A 21,074-nucleotide genomic window follows, 5' to 3' on the forward strand; every position below is an offset into this window, starting at 1 on the left:
AATCCAATCTGTGTTGTAAGAAGTGAGCCAGAATTCTCCCTGGAAGCCAGAATGGCCAAACTTTCGTCTCTCATACTTTGGACATATTGTCAGGAGGTCACTAGAGAAAGATCCCATGTTTGGTAAAATGGAGGGTAGGAGAAAAAAAGACCCATGGATTGGCACAGTGGCAGCAGCAATGGGCTCAAATGTAGCAACAATTGTTAAGGTTGGTGCAGGACTGGGCAGTGTTCCGTATGGTTGTGCATAGGTTCCCTATGAGTCAGTACTAACTGACTAGATGGCACCTAACAACATGAGTTGGAACTAACTTGACAACACTTAACAGCAACAATGCCGTCTTAGTGTGTTGTTGTTAAGTGCCGTCAAGTCGGTTCCAACTCATAGCAACCCTGTTTAGGGTTTTTGTGGAGCGGTTGGTGAATTTGAACCGCCAACCCTGAGGTTCAATGCTTTATCCCACAGCGCTACTGTGGCTCCAAAAAAGGTATTCATTACCTTCAAAAATTTGGATTCACTGATAGTGAGGACACAATTTTAAAAGGAATACTTAAGAGCATTTTAGTCATACTGGTTTCTTTCTATGGCCCTGGAAGACACTATCAGGCAATAAAAGAGTCATAGCTGATTAATCCCTTATGACTTGAATGCTCTGAGCTGAACAATTAAGTTACTAATTCATCTTTTTGTTTTTGGAAACAGAACAGAAAATGCTTTTTCTCATTACATACATAGACATATTTCTTGGTTTAAAATGATGTACTTTTCCTTACTTCTTTTGACTGAGAAAGGAGAGAAAGTAGTGAGCATGATAGCGATGGCTTAGGAGGAGAAATTTGTTTCCTCTTCTAAGTCTCTAAGAATACTTGAAATTGCCACCACCACCACAGTCTACAGTTGAAATTCTTAAGTGTAAAAACCTCAGAATTGAATGTGCCATGTTTCAATATGTGCTCAATAAATACTTTGTTGAATGACTCACTCTGACACTTTGGATTTATCCTAGGCTTTCTCTAAAATTGAGCTCAGACCTTAGCAGGCCCTACAAGTATGGGGTACAGTATCAACCTAAGACATTCTGAAGCTGATAGTAACCTCTACACTAGAATCTATATCAAATTTTGGTGTGGGAAAATGAGTAGTTATTAGAGAGAGGAAAGATACCTGCCTTCTTGAACTGAATTAATGGTCAGTCTATATGATAAGCAATGGACTGTGAACCACAAGGTTTATGGTTCAAATCCACCAGCCACTTTGTGGAAGATGAGACTTTTGCTCCCTTGAAAATTTAAGCTCTTGAAAACCCTATAAAATGTCGCTATGAGTCAGAACTGACTCATCAGCATTTATCGAGGCCTGGTGGCCCAGCTGCTAACAGAAGGTCAACAGTTTGGGTACACCAGTCATTCTGTGGCAGAATGATGTGGCAATCTGCTTCTGTAAAGATTGACAGCCTTGGGAACCCAATGTGGCCGTTTCACTCTGTAACATCAATAACATCCAATCACAATGAGTTAGAAATGACTCAAGGACAATGGGATGGTATACTTTGATAAAGATATAGCCAAGGTGGCAGTGCATATGTTTAGCCTAATACCAGCCCAAATGAAGTCCTGGGGTAGTACTGTGGGATAATGCGCTAGGCCACAAGGTTGGTTTGAACTGTAAGGTTGGCAGTTCAAACTCACTAGCCGCTCCTCAGAAACCCTATACAGAGTCAGAACTGACATGACGGCACTTAACAACAACAAACAATAAGCAGGCCAAAAGATCAGAAAAATGATTTACACAACTTAATTATCCTGATGATACAGAATGAATAACTTACTAAACAGTTGAATGAATTATTTGACCCCATCCTTCAGTCTCCATGTGATTGTTGTGAAGTGTCATCAAACTGTTTCCAACTCACAGTGACCCTGTACAGGATTATCGAGGAGCAGCTAGTGGATTTGAACCACCGACCATGTGGCTAGCAGTTTTGTGCTTATCCTACAGTGCTACACCAGGACTTCATAGAGATGTTGAAAAGCCCACCTAAACACATCTCAATTTTCCCCCTTAAATATTATTCTGAACTCAGTGGGGGAGAGGAGGAAATTCTGAAAACAAACACAACTTCTTCACGGTACTTATGTTTTTAAGTAGTAAAAATCTCACCTTTGTGAAATATTATGTTACAAAGTCATGCTCATGAAAATATGTTACTAGCATAAAAACAATAAATGGGCATGTAATAAATATTATCTATAGCCCCACAAATCAATGAGGATAATCTTTTCAGAAGATGACATTAGGAAAATTGTTCCACTGTATAGAGAAAAACAATGAGATTCTGCTTAATACCATGTCTAAAAGTGGACTCCTGGTTTGGTGCAGTATGATAAGCACTGGACTGCGAACCAAGGTCAGCAGTTCAAAATCACCAGCTGCTCCTAAGAAACCCTATACAGGGTTGCTATGAGTTGAAACCAACTTAATGGCACTTAACAACAACAACAAAAGTGGATAACAGATGGATTTAAGACCTAAATATAACAGATAAAAATAAAACGTTAAGAGCAGATAATGCAGGGAAGATAATGTATCTGTGAAAAATACAAAGAAAGACTTCTTAAAACCCCCAAAGCAATAATTACTCTGATTGCATTAAACTAGTGGCTTCTTTCTAACCAAGAGTTAATTGATAATAATACATTAACAGAAAATATCTGTAATATCTAAAAATGACATGAGACTAAAAGTAAGAATACACAATGCACTCCTATAATCAAAAGGAAGAAATTGCAGCTCTCAAGGGGAAATGGACAGAGGATATGAGCAGGCAATTCACAGAAGTGGAAACACAAAGAAATGCAATGCAAATATATTATTGGGAAAAAAAAGTGTTCAGAAAGAAGGGAGATACAGAAACCCTCATTCACTGTTGGTGAAAGCATTCTGAGGAGCCAATTATAAGCATTATTTTGCCCTAGGGCCTGTCTGAGAATGTCCCCTGCAGCTCTGTTCTGATGAACATAAATTGGACGTAATGTGAGAGATCATAAGTAGGGAAAGGGGATGGGAAAATGTGGAGGATATGCACTATGGACTACAAGACAGGCAGAAGCCCACTGGCCACATATAGCTCTTTTAACTGAAATTGAAATAAATGCAAATGAAATAAAATTAAAAATTGAGTTCTTTTAGCTACACTAATCAGGTTTCAACAGCGCATAGTCACATGTGGCTAGTGACTACAATATTATCGTAGATTTAGAACACTTCCCATTTTCAATGTAAAAAATTTTGGGGGGCAGTGCTGATCCACATGAACACAAAGTAATATGAATGATTCTTAAAGGGAATTAAATCTACAGCACACTTATGTCCATTTAAAAATGAATAATAGACACATAAGAATAAAAGAATGACATCAAATATATAAGACCTATCTATGAGGGGTGTTGCCATGAATCAGAATAGAATGGAATGTAACTTTCTTTTAAAGTGAGGTGGGAAAGAATGAACGCAGGAAATAAAGATACTAAAGGGAATGTATAAGTAAAATGAGGCGTTCCTTAGATGGACCAATGAGGCTGAGGAACCATATAGTAAATAGCATTATTAATCTTCAGTTCAACAACATTTTTAAGTACTTGACTGCTAACTGAAAAGTGGAAAGTTCAAACCCACCAGTTGGCCTGTGGGAGAAAGATGTGGCAGCCTGCTTCAGTAGAGATTACAGCTTTGAAAACCCTTTGGGGGCAATTCTATGGGATCCTAGTGAGTAAGACTAAGTAGGAATCCGCTTGATGGCAATGGACTTGGTTTTTTGTGATCCTGGGGGGAAACTAGTAAGCTCTCACTCTTAAGATTCTCAGTTAACACATTGTTAGGTTGCGGAGAGACAATTCCTTGTGTGGCACTGGAGGATAAGCACTGGACTGCTAACCGCAAGGTCAGAAGTTTCAACCATATTGTACAATGAATTACTTGTTCAGTGTTCCTCAAAGACCTATTTTATTAAAAACGGGCGAATTCTAAAAGTGGGACCAGATCAACTTGTATCATCTTTTTGTACTTCTAGTATTTGCTTCAAAAATAAAGAACATTAAGGTAAACTAACTGAACATGGTTAGCAATAAAACGTAAGACGAAAGTCACAGTCTTGATGACACTGATCAGTAATAATTTTCCTTAATAAATTAAAATGTCCTTGAATGAGTTTAAACAATGAAAGAATTTTTAAACATGGTCAGTGTTCAATAAGTCTCCCCCTGCCCTTTCTCTGCATCATCTACATATGAATTGTAAGCAGGTGGAGTTCATTGTAAGATAAATAACACTAACAGAAAACACATCTAATACCTAATATGTGCCAGGTATCGATCCATTTAATTTTCACAACGCTACGAGGCAGGATTTAAAAATCTCCATTTAACAGACGGAAAAAAGGTTAAATTGTAGCAAAGCTAGGATAAACTGCATCACAAAACAATGCTACAATATTATGTTTGTACTTTCTTTTCGATCCATCATCCCAGTGTTTTCAGATTTGTATTTACCTGGAGAATCTCACGGTGCCACAAAGTGGAGTTCTCGGTTCGTGGCTGATGAGCCACACTGCCCGCTGGGCCATGATGGGTCACAAAGAATCGGCCCAAATCTAAGGTCGACACAGCGAAGAGCACAGACGGGCTTTCCCGTATGGACTCTTACCAGAAATCCCGGGGCTCATCTTGAGCTACTGTCTGCTCCACCACTTACAAGTAGGGCTCTTCGGAGAAGCTAGCTCCTGTAGGAGAGATGACTAAAACCTCTTGAGTTCCTCTGGGCCAAAGCATGCCACATCAAGTTGCACCTGCACCTAGAATCTTGAGAAACTTACTTAACCTCACAACTCTATCAGTTTCTTCCTCTGAACGCTACTTCCGGGATGGTGGCCTGCAAGGATCATTATTTCTTCACTAGTCCGTGCAAAGCGTCTCATTTCGTTTCGCTCGCTGCTAGCTTCTTTCCTCCGCCCCTCCCGACAATCTCCCGGGCGCGCGCAGCTCCACTTCCGGCGTGTGAGGCGGTGACAATGGGAGCGGCGCGGGCGGCGCCGGGAGGCAGCTGACAGGCGTCTGCGGCTTCGCTTCATGGCCGCTCTCCCGCCCTGCCTGGGCTCTGTGGGGAGTGGGGGAGCCAGCGGCGGCCCGAAGCCTGAGCTGGCGAACCGAGCGGGGACCTGTGCGCGGCGCCGCTAAGGCGCAGCATGTGAAGAAGGGACGGCATCGGGCGCGGGGCGAGCGTCTTGGCTGGCCGGGATGGCTACGACGGCCGAGCTCTTCGAGGTGGGTACCGGCTGCTCGTCAGGGAGTGGCAGGCCTGGGGGTGCTAGTCGAGGAGCGGGCGTTTGCCCGCCGCCCGGGAGAAGCGCTCGGAAGAAAGGAGTGAAAGCAGTGGGGTGGGGCGGCGGCTCGGGGGTCTGCGGGCGGGGCGCGAATGGGGGAGGGGTGTCTTAGGGACCGCGGTGGGCTGGGACCCGGACTTGGGAAGCGCGGGTGAGGGAAAGTCTCGGAGCTTCGGGCATCAGAAGATGTCTCCTCTGGAGGAGTGGAGCTAAGGAAGGGCTGACTCAGGACGCGCTAAGAGGAGCCCCGAGCCACGTCTCGGTATTTGGATCCTCACCTAAAACTCTAAGGGGGACCACCTAAGATGTGGGCTATTGGGAGCGTTTCCTGGTTATGGAATCATTCAGTTAGAAAATGTTACAAGTTCCTACCAGTGGACCCTTCCCTTTGAAAACGCTGTTTTAGGACGATCAAGTCCTACTCAGCCTTTCATTCTGAAAACGGAAGTGAACATTTGTGTTCAGAACCTTCATCCTGAAAACTGAAATGGATGTTAAGTTTTATAAAGGAATTTTAGTGTTTTATAAAACCATGTAACTGCTAACTGGAGACTTCTTAATGTGTAGTAGACACGGAGCCGTCTTCCTGGTGATTTCACGATCTTGAAACTCACAATTTGGTAAAATCCTGTGTCTTTTTTAAGTTGTGATATTTAGACTAACAGAACAGGAAAACTAATTGGACCACAGAACAATGGCATGTAATAAAGCCATCTCCTTTTGAGAACGAAAAGAAACAAAACGTGAAAACGGGACTTTTTGGGGTGTGTTTACTTGTGTTTCATACTAAGTAAGAAATGTGAGTAATAATTAGGCTGCAGTTGACAATAAATTCCTTCGTGTGAAAAAAACTATCTGTGTTTGTGTGTGTGACATAAATTCAGAAGTTGTGGCTTAAAATTTCAGTGCCACAATTCTTATAACAAATGGACTTTCATTTGTTATTGTTACTGCATTTAGGATTTCAGTAAGAATTTGATAGACAGTGCTTTTGTTTGAGAGGAATATCATGTGCCTTTATTGTAATACATTGTAGTAAAATAGTAACATGTGATTGAAGGATTATAATTGCAGGAAGACGTCGGAAATATTAGGTGTTTTCTCAGATTTCCAGTGTTGAAAGATACTTTACATTAACTTCTCTAATCCCCGAATTGTGCCTTCTGTTTATTGACATAGGAGTAGGAAGCCATTCTTGCTAAGAGCTTTTACTGTGTGTCCTTGGGCAGCATACTAAGTAGTTCAGTGGTTCCTTGTTTTATTTTTTACATTTTATAAAGTGTAGAAAACTATGAAGTTGTCATCTTTAATTTACTTAATTATAAGTAAGTGTGTGATCAGTCAACTATTAATAGAACAGTGTTATATTGACAGAGTTCATAGGACATAAACCTGGAGTTAATGAGTCCTGCTTGACATTCATAATTAAGTTTCAGACTATGTTGTGTGTATCTTTCTTTAAATGTTTGCCCACTTGCATTCCCATAACTTTACATGTAAATCTATACGATTTTTGAGCCCCTTATTTTGTTTTCTAGGCTCTTGCCTTTAATAACTATAGTTAGGGCTTGCTTTAACTCAATGACTCCCGTTACTAGTTGTAACGTGCCTTCAAGCAGATTATGACTCATAGCAACCCTGTATAGGGTTTCTGAGGAGCGGTTGGTGGATTTGAACTACTGACTTTGCGGTTAGCAGTTCCGTGCTTACCCTACAGTGCCACACCAGGGCTTCTGGTTACATGATTTGTTGTTGCTAAGTGCCATTGACTCATAGCAACCCTACATAGGGTTTCCAAGGAGAAGCTGCTAGGTTTGAACTGCTGACCTGTGGTTTGCAGTCCAGTGCTGATTGTACAGCACCACACCAGAAGTTCAGGGCTCTGAACAGGGCTCTGATAGCCAGTAAATAATAAAGTTTTAATAGCAGCTCTGGTGTGGCGCTGTGGGTTAATGCGCTGGACTGCAAAGTTTTTTAAGCCTCAAGATCGGTGCTTCAAGCTCATTAGCTGCTCCTCAGAAACCCTATACATTGTCACTATGGGTCAGAACCAACTCAGTGGAACTTCACAGCAAAAGCAATTAAGAAAAGAAACGTATTTATCTCTTTAGACTTACAACAGACTCTGCTCTTGCACATTTTAATTCCAAGTGGAAAATTGGAATGTTTGCCTTCCAGGGAGAAAAACAAAACAAAAAACTCCTTCAGTCTGCTGTTTCCTGTTGCTGCTGCCATAGGATCTAGATTGTAGGACAAGTGAGGGAGTGTCTTTTCTCCTGCTTCCCTTTCTTGCTTGTTCATAGCTGGAGAACTGTGGAAAAGAGAGGTCAGGATATAGTCAAGGGTATATTGTTTTTATGTACCTATTGTTTTTATGTACCTACTTCTCATATTGAAAGTGCCATGGGCTGCCAAAAGAACCAATAGATCACTTTTGGAAGAAGTGCAGCCAGAGTGCTTCTTGGAGGCCACGATGGCCAAACTTTGTCTGTCATGCTTTGGATGTATTGTCAGGAGGGACCAGTCGCTGGAGAAGGATATCTATGTTTGGTAAGGTGGAGGGTCAGAGAAAAAGAGGAAGACCCCCCAATGAGATGGATTGGCCAAGTGGCAGCATCGGTGGACTCAAGCATGGCAACAGTAGTGAGGTTGGCCCAGGATCAGGCAGTGTTTCATTCTGCTGTGCATAAGGTCACTATGGGTCGGTACCAACTTGATGCACCTAACAACAACAACTTCTTATGTACTTCTCATATAGAGTCTTGGTATGGTGCTATGGGTTAATGCACTAGACTGCAAAGTCAGTTTGAACTGCAAGGTTAGTGGTTCAAGCTCACCCGTCACTCGTTGGAAACCCTCTAGAGGGTCGCTATAGGTTAGAACCGACTAGATGGCACTTAACAATGACAACCACAACTACTTCTCATATAGGAGCTCTGGTAGCGTAGTGGTTACGAATTGGACTGCGAACCGCAAGGTCAGCAGTTCAGAACTACCAGTTGTTCCATGGGAGAAACATGAGGCTTTCTGCTCCTGTAAAGATTTATAGCCTCGGAAACCCTGCACAGGGTTGCTATGAGTCGAAACCAACTCCACGAAACATAACCATCACCACCACTTCTCATATAAGGAGCTCTGGTAGCATAGTGGTTATGAGTTGGGCTGCTAACCTCAAGGCCAGCAGTTCGAAACTACCAGCGGTGCCACAAAAGATGAGGCTTTCTGCTCCCATAAAGATTTACAGCCTCAGAAATGTTATACAGGGTTGCTATGATTTGGAACTGACACAATGGCACTTAACAACAACAACTTCTCATACACTATTAAGTAGAATTGTTCTTTATTTTCCAACATTTAAAAAAAGAAAAAAATTTTTTAATTAAACTTTTTGAAACAATATTTCACAGGTATTAACTCTACTTTTTAAAGTCTTATTTGTCCTGTGACATTTAAACAACTCCATAAGATAGGATCAAGCATTACAGTTTATTTCTTCAGTTAACAGAAATGAGTTAGTAATAGGTGATTCGATTCTTTTAATAGTATAGGTCCTGGAGCCTGCCCAGAATACCTTCTTAGATTGAACCCTTCATTTGGCAGAGCTTTGTGAAATGATGTGTCTGCAGTGCTGCTGCTGCTGATCCCTTCAGGATGGGCATTCTGAACATGGATTCTTCCGTGTTTCAGATTACTTATGTCCTCTACATAAAAAAAGTGACCGAGATAAAAAGGTGACTGTACTACTCAGGACACCTTGATTTTCTCTCCTTTTATTCTTCAAGAGGCTTTCCTTGAAGCTACTTTTACCTGAAGGTTCTCTGGTAGCATAGTGGTTACGAGTTGGGTTACCTCAAGTTTGGCAGTTTGAAACTACCAGCTGTTCCGCGGGAGAAAGATGAGGCTTTCTGCCCCCATAAAGATTTACAGCCTCAGATTATTAAACTAGGGCCAAGTATTTATTCATCACACAAATACTAGTTTAGTGTTCCTTAAGGTGCCAAAGGAATTCTGCTGTAGGATAAACACTGGACTGCTAACCATCAGTTTGGTGTTTCAAACTCACCATCTACTCCTCAGAAAACCCTATACAGGGTCACTATGAGTCCAAACCAATTCGACGGCACTTAACAACAAGAAGGTGCCAAAATTAATGAGATTGCATGTCTTACTGCGACACGCTTGTAGAAATATTACTCTTATGAAATGTGCTGAAAAACAAAACAAAACACCAAAATGGTTTGGAGGTGGTTATATGCCATGGAATCGGTTCTAACTCGTACTGACCCTGCATACTGTTTCAGGAGGCTGTGAATCTGTACGGGAGCAGAAAGCCTCATCTTTCTTCTGCAGAATGGCTGGTAGTTTTCAACTGTTGACCTTGAGGTTAGCAGACTGACTTGTAACCACTACGCTACCAGAGCGAGTGGTTTAGACGTCAAGTAAGTTTTGGAAATGGGTATATTCTATTCTGCTTGGAGATTTACAAAATGCTTTAGTATGTTAAAGATTCTGAAAAGTCCAGTTCCCAAACTGTTGAGATCATGAGGCTTATTTTTTTATGGTTTATTAGGGTAATTTTGTAAGTCCCATGGAACATACTTTGAAAAATGTTACATAAGAAATAAAATCTGTTGTTTTATTAAATAGGGAGGAAAGAGATATACAATAACATACTCCTGAAATAAAGTTAAAATTGGTGTCAAAGAGGTCTAGATAAATGTTGTAGAAGTTGAGAGGAGATTGGGAAGATTACCTCTAGAACAGGGAAAAGAATTGGAGGTGATTTGAATTCTCTGCAAAAGAGGTTATAATTTGAGTCTGTGGAACTGGGTGGACCTTGTAGTAGAGCAGACAATAAAAGCCAACAGCTATAAAGAACGTTAGGTGTGGACCCTGGAGACAAAGGAAGAGTTAATCTCCTGGTGTGGCACTGTAGGATCAGCACTGGACTTTGAACCAGTGATTCAAATCCGCCAGCTAATCCTCGAAACCCTCTACAGGGTCACTATGAGTGGGAACCACTTAACAGCACTTTAAAACAACAACAGATAGTGTATATTGAAGAGGAGTGGTGGCATGTAAGGTAAATTGGAATTGAATTGTGGAGATTGTAAATACCAAGATTAGGATGTTTTTGTTTATAGCTGTAAATATAAATCTCCAGTTAATTCTTATTCCTGGCAAGCACACAGAGTAGTGTCAGAGTAGAACTGTGCTCCCTGGGACTTTAATGGTTGAATTTTTAGAAGTAGATCTTCAGGCCTTTCTTTCAAGATGCTTTGGTGGTGATTGTGTGCTGTCGAGTTGGTGTCTGCTCATAGTGATCCTGTGTAGGGTTTCCGAGGCAGTAAACCTTTACAGGAGCAGAAAATCTCATCTTTCTTCCTTGGAGTGCTGGTAGATTTCAACTACTAACCTTTGCAATTAGCAGCCCAACGCTACTGCACTACTAGGATTCCAGTGTTAACAGCCAAACCCTTTAACCACGTGCAGCTTCAGAGACTAGAAAAATAACTAGGTCAAGTAATTTGACAATGGTGTTAATAATGACTGATTTACAGATTAGAATGTGATTAGCTGGGAACACATTTTCTCCTTAGAAATACACTTAAGTGTTTCTTTGACTTACAGGAGCTATTTAAGCATAAAGTCTGTAGGTTAGGCATTGGGCTGCTAACTGTAAGGTTGTAGATGCAAACCTGACCTTGGGAGAAAGATGAAACTGCTTTCATAAAGATTTACAGTCTTGGAAACCCTAAGTAGGATCGCTGAGGCAGAATTGATTCAGTAGTAGCTGGTGTGGTTTGGGGGCTTTTTCTGTTGGTGAGCTAGGTTACATATTGAGGAACATGAGATATACAATAAGTAAGGACCACTCTTGCACTTTCAGGGTGCTAAAATGCTGTCTATTTTAGCTATTGTTGTTAAGTGCCGTGGAATTGGTTCCGACTCATAGCAACCCTGTATAGGGTTTCCGGGGAGCGGCTCATGGGTTCGAACTGGCGACCTTTTGATTAGCTTGTTGTTAAGTGCTGTTGAGTTGGTTCCGAGGAGTGGCTGGTGAGCTTGAACAATTGACCTTGAGCTTTAAACTGACTTTGTGGTGCAGTGCATTAACCCACAGAGCCACAACATGACAGTGCCATACTATTTTAGCCATAATAGCTAAATAAGTGAAAAGTGAAAACCTGGCTGCTAATTATAATATCACTTGTATGAGACTCACCAGCCACTCCTTGGAAACCCTATATAGGGTCATTGTATGTTGGAACCATCTCAACGGCACTCAACAACAACATATGAGAAAATTTATTCATTCGGCATATACTTGAATTGGTACCTAACCTATTCTATGCCAGGCATCATCCCAGGCATTCGAGTGGTTAGAGTTAAAAATCGAGCCCAATCAATGCTTAACCTACAGAGCTTCACCAGGACTCACAATTTTAAGAAATTGCTGCTGTTAAGTATCGTGGAGTTAGTCGGTTCTGACTCATAGCGACCCTGTGTAGGACTTTTGAGGAGCAGCTGGTAGATTTGAAGTGCCAACCTTGTAGTTAGCAGTCCAGTGCTTATCCTATAGCACCACACCAGGACTCTAAAGGATGTAACATATCCAGAACAAAACTCTTGTTTTCCCACTCCCTCATTCATTTCTTATCATGTCAGTATGTCCTTCAAATATCATAAACCTGTCTATTTCTCAGCACCCCTTCCGCTGTCACTTTCATTTAAACCATTCTTGATTGAATTATTACGATTGTTGTTGTTATATGCCGTGGAGTCGGAACCAACTCATAGCGACCCTGTACAGGGTTTCCGAGGGTGTAAATCTTTATGGGAGTAGAAAGCCTCATCTTTCTCCCGCGGAGCAGCTCGTAGTTTCGAACTGCTGACCTTGCGGTTCACAGCCCGAGTCGTAACCACTACGATACCAGTGAGGTTTAATAAGTTTAGTTGATTTCAGCTGGGAGGCTGACCTTAAGACAGAGTTTAGTCCACAGAATGTTTATTAGGAGTTACTTTTGGAATCAGAAGCTGCGTAGGATATGAAGCAAGATTGAACTGTTTTTAGATATTGGTATTTTTTGGTTTTGTCAAATTGGTTCCAACTAATAGCCATCCTATATACAACAGAAGTCCTGGTATGGCACTGTAGGATAAGCACTGGACCATAACATTGGTTTGAACTCCAAGATCAGCGGTTCAGCCATTCCTTGGCAACCCTAAACAGGGTTGCTATGATTCATAAGCAGCTCGACAGTACTTAACAACAACAAATGTACAACAGAATGAGTACAGTCAGATCCTGCACCATCCTTATAATTGTTCCTATGTTTGAGCCCATTGTTGCAACCACTGTGTCTTCTTGAGGCTCTTCCTCTTGTTTGCTGGTCCTTTACTAAACAGGATGCCTGTAAGGAGCATTTTGCCTGTACTTCTTTTCAGGACAGATTTGTTCATTTTCCTGGCAGTCCATGGTATAATATTCTTCGCCAATACCACAAGTCAAAAGCATCAATTCTCAGGTCTTCCTTAGTCATGATTCCACTTTCCCATGCATATGAGACAATTGAAAATTACATGGCTTGAGTCAGGTGCACCTTAGTCCTCAAAGTAACATCTTTATGTTACTTTCTTGTGTCATATTTGCTCAATGCAATTCATAATTTTACTACTTGATTGCTGCTTACTAAGACCATTGAGTGTGGATCCAAGTAAATGCTTTGCATAAGCAAATCATCATGTTGCTTATAGGTCCAGTTGTGTAGAGTTTTGTTTTCTTTATGTAATCCATACTAAACACTGGACTGCTAACCACAAGGTCTGTGGTTCAAGTCTGCCAGCCACTCTGAGGGAGAGAGATGAGACTTTCTGCTCCCTCAAAGATTTAAAGCCGCAGAAACTCTGTAAAGGGTGGCTGTGAGTGGGAGCCAACTCCATGACACTTAACAGCAGCAGCAACAATCCGTATTAAAGACTGTATTGTTTGACCTTCATCAATAAGTGCTTCAAGTCCTCTGCTTTCAGTAAGCAAGGTTGTGTCATCTGCATATTTCAGGTTGTTTGGGAGTCTTCCTCCAATTCTGATTCTGAGTTTTTCATATAGTGCAGTTTCTCAGATTATTTGTAAAGCATATAGATTGAATAAATATGGTGAAAGGATACAACCCTTTCACACACCTTTCCTGATTTTGAACCATGTATTATCCCTTGTTCTGTTTAATGTGCAGGTTCCTCAGGAGTGCAATTAAGTGTTCTGAAATTCCCAATCTTTGTAATGGTATAACTAATATGTTATGATACACACATGGGTGTTGAATACCTTTGCGTAAACAATGAAAGTAAACATCTTTCTGATGTTTTCTGCTTTCAGCCAATATATGTCTGACCTCAAGAATGGTACCTCTGTTCCATGCCCTTTTCTGAATCCTGTTTCAGTTTTTGCCAGCTCTCTGTCAACGTACTGCTACAACCATTTTTGAATTAGCTTCAAGGGACATTTACTTGTTTGTTTGTTTGCTGTTGTTCAATGCCATGGAGTCGGTTTTGACTCATAGTGACGCCCTAAATAGGATTTCTGAGGCGTGGCTACTAGTTTTGATCTGCTGCCAACCTGTTAGCAGTCAAGTGCCTATTCTACAGCACCACACCAGGACTTCTAAACTTGTTTGTAATATTAATGATAATTGTTCAATAATTTCCACATTCTGTTGGGTCACCTTTCTTTGGAATGAGCAATCATAAGGAATTCTAGTTGGTTGGCCATGTAGCTGTTTTCCAATTCCATAGTTGAATGAGCACTTAAATCCATTTGTTGAAATGCCTCAATTAGTAATCCATCATTGTTTTCCCCCAATGCCTTCAGTGCAGCTTAGACTTCTTCCTTCAGTACCATCTGTTCTTGATCATATTTCTACTTCCTGAAATAGAATGTTTAATTCTTTTTTGAAGAGTGACTTTGGATAGTCTTTCCATCTTTTGATTATTTCTGTGTCACTTAATTATTTTGCCTGTAGATTCCTTCATAATTGATACTTGAAGCTTTAATTTTTTTCTTCAGTTCTTACAATGTGAGAAATGCTGAGCATGTTCGTACCTCTTGCTTTTCTAACTTCAGGTCTTCCCGCATTTCATCATAATAATGTCTCCTTGAGCTACTCTTTGAAATCTGTTGACAACTCTTTTACTTTGTTTTTCTTTTATTGACTTTTGCTACTCTGTGTTCAAGAACAAGTTTCAGAGTCTTTCCTGACATCTACTTTGGTCATTTCTTCATTTCCTGTCATTTAAATTAACTTTTACTTTTTTCATGTACTGTTCTCTTGCTGTGATCCCACAACTCATCTGGTCTTTGGTCATTAATGTGCAGTGCGTGAAATCTAATCTCGAGATGGTCTCCTAATTCAAGTGGGATATACTCAAGGTCATATTTTGGCTCTTGTGGATTTGTTTTCATTTTCTTCAGCTTTAACCTGAACTTGCATGGTCTATTCCTAAATAGTCCCTGGCCATGTTTTGGCTGATGATATTAAGCTTCTCCATCTTGTAAAATTTCTTTCCATATATATAGTCAATTTGATTCCTCTGTATTTTATCTGGTGAGGACCTTGTGTACATATATTGTTGTTGTTAAGTGCCGTCTAGTCAGTTCCGACTCATAGCGACCCTGCATAGGATTTCCAAGGAGCAGCAGGTGGGTTTGAACCACCAACCTTGAGATTAGCAGTCCAGTACTAATCCTACAGCCACACCAGGACTCCTGTGTTATATATAATCACTATTTATGTTGTTGAAAATGGTATTTGCAATGAATAAATCATTGATCATAAAAAATTCTATCATGCTATCTCTGGGGTCATTATAACCCTGAGGCCATATTTTCCAACTAACCATCCTTTTTCTTTGTTTCCAGCTATAGGAAATTAGAAGAATGTTAGTGTAGTTAATTAACAACCCCCAATGGAGTCCTGGTGTGGCACTGTGGGCTAATGCATCAGACTGCAAAGTCGTTTGAACTGCAAGGTTGGTGGTTCAAGCTCACCAGCGGCTCCTTGGAAACCCTGTACAGGGTCGCTATGGCTTGGAATCGACTCGATGACCCTTAACAACAACAACAGTGCTTCAGTTACTCAACTAATACGCGTTGCTCTCCCTCTTCTGCTATCTGTTTGTTTGCTCTACCGTTACCTAGTAAGGAGCTCTGGTAGTGTAGTGGTTACGGATTGGGCTGTGAACCTGAAGGTCAGCAATTTGAAGCTACCAGCCTCGGAAACGCTGTTCAGGGTCGCTATGAGTCAGAACCAACTCCACGGCACATAACAACAACAACAACCGTTAACTAGTGCTTCTGCTACTCTTGGTGGCTTAAGTTGTGTTATAACTTAGACCGTCTCTCATCCCTGGTTGCCATACTTTTCTTATGTCAGTTACTACACTTGTTCATGCACTTTCAGAACTGGACAAAGGAATAGAAGAGGTCCAAGACAATCACCTGAGTGCCAAACTTTTGTAGCTGGGCCCATTGTGTCATACTAGCCATGCCACCCCCTGATGTTTATTCTTCTTCCTGTCTTTTGTCCCCTGCATATAAAGGCAGTACCTTTACTTCAGTTTTAGTTTAATTGGAGTCTTATTATGTCCCCAGGTGAAACTGTTTCCTCTTTAGGGACTAAGTCATATAATCCTGCAGATCCCAGGGTTGGAGGAAAAGAAAATACAAGTAGAGAGTTACAGCAAGTGCTGCCTCTCCTGTTTTTTACCCCTTGTTCCTGGATGCATTTTTTTTGTTGTTGTTTCTTTGTTGGAAACACAGCACTATAAAATTTCACCTCTGAATTGTTACATCAGGTATGTCTTCAATAAGTTGTTCCAGTGATACATTAAAGTAGCAACTTCTAGATTGTATAGTGTGGTTGTGGTCAACTTACTCATCTCCTTTGCTGTAAAGTGGGTCCTTTGGTCTGATCTAATATTTGGGATCTCATGCCAAAGGAACGTAAAACACTGAAGGAAAGTCAAACTCAATGTGGAATATGTGTGTGTTTTTATTAGAACGAATTATTACTGTTCTTTTAAGGACAGAAAGGGGTTATTGTGAGTCAGTTACTGAACGACCTTGAATTGGTTAGTCTTCTTAAAGGATAGCCACATTCTGAAGGCTCTCAGCTGGTCTTTTTCCTGACAACCTGGATATTTGCTTCATCAGTAGCTGACGCATCCTTGTAAGGGTCCCTGAGTTGCCTCTGTCTCTATTGTGTCCATTTCATTAATGTGCCCATTGTGCTAATGCTAAACAGAGGCTGCCTGATATCAGCTGAGAGAGTCATTCTGTGTACTTAGTTGTTTAGTTATTCTTTCATGGTAGGTGTCTTTTGAGACATGTAACATAAAGATCTTTGTACTTCATGCCCTTCAGGATCAATTCATATGTCTCTACTCCAGACCCAGGTGCATTTCCTGAAGCTTTAGCTGCTGGGAATATTTTCTCTTATCACTGAATTTCAAGACTGCCCATTTGCGAGGCAGCTACTGACAATTTTCAGTCGGTACACACATACCCAGACAACCCTCCACACGTCAACTCAAAGCTTTTTCCTTCTCCACCAGGTGACTGTATGAGATTCCCTGTAAGCTGAAGAATTGAGGGAGAGATGCCAGTACAATATAGTGGATGACATAGGAGTTAAAGCTACCTTCTTACATGCAGCTTGCTCATGACTTTTGGTCTTGTTTGTGCTTGATTCTGGGGGTTATGCCGGATAGTTTTAGGGTCCTTTTGACATGCATAATGACTTAGTGAGTCTGTTAGAGCCCGGCTCATGATAGGCAGTTCTATTTGTATGTGTCTCGTGGTCAGGTGTGCCACCTCTATCAGGGTCCAATAGCATATCTGGAATGTTTTCTCAAAACATGTATAATTGTCTTTTGGAGATGGTAAGCCTTGCTTTACAGGCCAGTGTGCAGTGTGCACTGCAGTGTGGTTCTACCACTAGGGTTTGCATAATTCCACATGGTATTGTTTCCCCGTACTGATACCTTTAATGTTACAGCTTCTGCCAGGTTGTATGGCCCTGTAGCATGGTTGATTGTATGGAAACCTGGACCTTCTACAGAGCCCTTTCGTGCTTTTGTGTTGCCTGATATATGTGCCACAGCAGGTATAGAATATGCTGCATTCAGTATCTGAAAAGGCTTACTTGAGTAATGTACCCTTCTTTGTGGTAGAAGATGAAAAGTGCAATAATTTGTCCTTTATTTGGCATGGGATACCTTAGCATGCCCCTGACCACTGGACTCTTAAAATTTTTTTACTGCATTAATGTGCCTCTGAATCTTAGCAAAGTCTTTGTCTCACCCTGTTGATGCCTTACCAGACCATTCACTTTGCTTGTCATTCTTGCTCATTCATCCCTCATGTCATTTGGTATGATGAATCAATGTATTTAATGATCTGCAGGATGTCCAGATGGTACAAATCATGTCGTAATAGAGAGTAAGTGAGTTCATAGCTTTGAAAGAAAGGTGTTGTGATTGTTGTTGTTGTTAGGTGCACTCAGATCGATTCCAAATCATAACAACCCTATATACAGCAGAATGAAACACCACCCAGTCCTGCGCCATCCTCAGAATTGCTGCTACACTTGAGCCCATTGTTGCTGCTACTATGTCAATCCATCTCATTGGGGGTGGTGGTGGTGGTGGAGTGTCTCCCTCTTTATCTCTGCCCCTTCACTTTGCCAAGCATGATGTTCTTCTCCAGGGATTGGCACCTCCTCATTATATGCCCAAGATATGAGAGATGAAATCTGGCGTATTGGTTTCTTAGGAGCCTTCTGGTTGTACTTATACCAACACAGATTTATTTATTCTTCTAGCAGTCCCTGGTTCCTTTAGTATTCTTCTCCAACACCATAACTCAAATGCAACAATTCTTCTACGGTCTTTGGTGTTCACTGTCCAACTTTCATATGTATATGAGACTATTGAAAATACCATGGTTTGGATCAGGCACACTTTAGTCCTCAAACTGGTGTCTTTGCTTTTGATCACTTTAAAGAGGTCTTGTGCAGTAGATTTGCCCAGTGCGATATGTCATTTGATTTTTTTGACTGCTGCTTCCATGAGCGTTGATGGTGGATATAAGCAAAGTGAACTTTTAATCTTTCCTCCATTGTTCATGATGTTATTTTATTGGTTCAGTTGTGCATATTTTTGTTTTCTTTATATTGAAGTGCAACCCATACTGAAGGCTCTGGTCTTTGATCTTCATCAGTAAGGATTTTACGTTCTCTTCATTTTCAGCAAGCAAGGTTGTATCATCTGCATATCACAGGTTGTTAATGAGCCTTCCTCCAATCTTTTTTTTTTTTTTTTGCCCACAACTCACTGCTTTATTTTAGTCTATCCATAAATCAATAAATTGCATATGGTGATAATTGTTATAATTAATGTAAGAATGACTACTTCATTTTTTTTTAAGTTTTTATTGTGAATTATTGTTTACATGGGAGAACATTTTAGCTTTACATTCATTCTGTCATACATCGTTACATTGCCATGATTACAGTCCCCTCCATGCATCCTCAAACAACCAAAGGGTAACACCCCTCAAGCCTGCCACTTGGCCGTCAGCACACAGACCCTCTCCCTCTCAGTCTAGAGTCCCCATCCGCTCCATCTCTCCACGTCATTGTCTCTGCCTCCATCTCTGGCATCACTGCTTCTCTGGATACAGTCCCACACTCTACTCTTCTCCCTTGGTGTTCCCAGGGCCCTCCGCTCCTGGACTGCAAAGTCAACCTTTTGCTACAAAATGTCTACCTTTACATTTCTAATCCTCACAGTCAGTCCTGATAGCAATTATTCACTGTTGTACCACAAGAGTCCTATCCCATCTTCTTTCATCAGTCCCACCCAGACAGATTGGATACTACTCAGTGGAGATTCTTCCGCAACCTCTGGATCTAGGCTCTCTCTTGAAAGAGTCACTTCTTGCCTTTGTAGCCCCACCCCCCATTTTGGGTAGCCAATATCCAAGTTGCCCATCCCTGTCTACCCTGTGTACCGAGGGGATGGGAATGATCCTTGCTGTAAAGATTTGTTCCCTCTTTTTGAGCTACTGCATCCATAGGTATAGGTCAAGTTCTTCCTCAGTCTTGATGCCACATTGTTATTCATATAACCCAGCTTCTCAGGTTATTTGTTCAGTATACAAATTGAATAAGTATGGTGAAAGAGCACAACCCTGGCACACACTTTTTCTGATTTTGAACCATTCAGTGTCCTCCTTGTTCTGTTCAAAAGACTGCCTCTTGGTCTAGGTACAAGTTCCTCGTGAGCATGATGAAGTGTTCTGGAATACTCATTCTTCTCAGTGTTGTCCATACCTAGTCATGATCTACACAGTCAAAAGCCTTTGCATAGTCAATAAAGCATAGGCAAATAGTTTTCTGGTCTTTGCTTTCAGCTAAGATCCATCTGACATCAGCAGTTTCACGTCCGTATCTGAATCCATCTTGCGCCTCTGGCAGTTCCCTATGAATATACTGCTGCAAATGCTTTTAAATTATCTTTAGCAAAAATTTACTTGCATGTAATATTAATGATATTGTCCAATGGTTTCCACATTCCATTGAGTCTGCTTTTGTTGTAATGAACACAAATATGGCCAGATAGCTGTCCTCCAAATTTTTTGGCACAGATCAGTGAGTGTTTCCAGTGCTGCATCAGTCTTTTGAAAGATCTCAAATCTAGTTCTGGTGCCTTGTACTTTGCCAATACCTTAATGCACGTTGGACTTCTCTTGGTCATATGCTACCTCTTGAAATGGTTGAACATTAACCACTTTTTTTTTTTTTTTTTTTTTGTACAGTGATTCTGTATTCCTCTATCTTCTTTGATGCATTCTGCATTATTCAGTATTTTCCTCAAAGAATCCTTCAGTATTGCAAGTTGAGGCTTGAATTTTTTCCTCAATTCTTTCAGCTTGAGAAATGTTGAGCGTGTCCTTCTCTTTTGGCTTTCTAACTCCAGATCTTTGCACATTTCATTATAACACTTGACTTTGTCTTCTCCAGATGCCCTTTGAAATTTTCTATTCAACTCTTTTACCTCCTCATTTCTTCAGTTTGCTTTAGCATCTCTATGGTAGAAAGCAAGTTTCGGAGCCTTTTCTGACATCCATTTTGGTCTTTTGCTTCTTCCTTGTCTTCTTAATGACCTTTTGCTTTCTTCCTATATGATATTCTGATGTCATCCCACAGTTCTGGTTTTCCGTCACCAGTGTCTAATGCACCAAATCTGTTCTTGAGATGATATCTGAATTTAAGTGGGATATGTTCAAGGTCATATTTTGACTCTGTGGACTTGTTTTAAATTTTCTTCAGGCTGAACTTGCTTATGAGCAATTGATGGTCTGTTCTACAGTCTGCCCCTAACCTTGTTATTTTTTATGATAAGGAGCTTTCCTACTATCTCTTTCCATAGATATAACCGTCTTGATTTCTGTGTATGGCATGTGTATAGTTGTCTTTTAATGTTTTTTGTAAAAGGTATTTGCAGTGAAGAGCTCATTGATCTTACATACTTCTGTCTTGCAATCTTCAGCATCATTTCTATCACCGAGACCAAATTTTCCAACCATTGATCCCTTCTTTTTTGTTTCCAACGTTTACATTACAATTGCCAATAATTA

The 21,074-nt window shown here is 40.8% G+C and overlaps 2 protein-coding genes across 3 annotated transcripts in view; one reads left to right on the plus strand and one right to left on the minus strand.

Moving 5' to 3' along the window:
• The window catches only part of AP5M1 (adaptor-related protein complex 5, mu 1 subunit), a 24,926-nt gene extending 20,305 nt beyond the window's left edge, over window positions 1-4,621 (minus strand). The window contains exon 1 of the mRNA XM_006864609.1: window positions 4,548-4,621. Within this exon, the coding sequence (XP_006864671.1) occupies window positions 4,548-4,621 (74 nt within the window). The remainder of the gene's footprint in view (window positions 1-4,547) is intronic.
• A 416-nt stretch (window positions 4,622-5,037) lies between these two features.
• EXOC5 (exocyst complex component 5) overlaps window positions 5,038-21,074 on the plus strand; it is a 78,669-nt gene continuing 62,632 nt past the window's right edge. Inside the window, exon 1 of one of the 2 annotated variants that reach the window (XM_006864610.1) lies at window positions 5,038-5,318. In XM_006864610.1, coding sequence (XP_006864672.1) covers window positions 5,292-5,318 — 27 coding nt within the window. In that variant the 5' untranslated portion in view covers window positions 5,038-5,291. The remainder of the gene's footprint in view (window positions 5,319-21,074) is intronic. The other variant, XM_006864611.1, reaches the window with a different exon arrangement.

This window comes from Chrysochloris asiatica, unplaced genomic scaffold (assembly GCF_000296735.1).
Source record: "Chrysochloris asiatica unplaced genomic scaffold, ChrAsi1.0 scaffold00067, whole genome shotgun sequence".
NCBI classification, from domain to species: Eukaryota; Metazoa; Chordata; class Mammalia; order Afrosoricida; family Chrysochloridae; genus Chrysochloris; species Chrysochloris asiatica.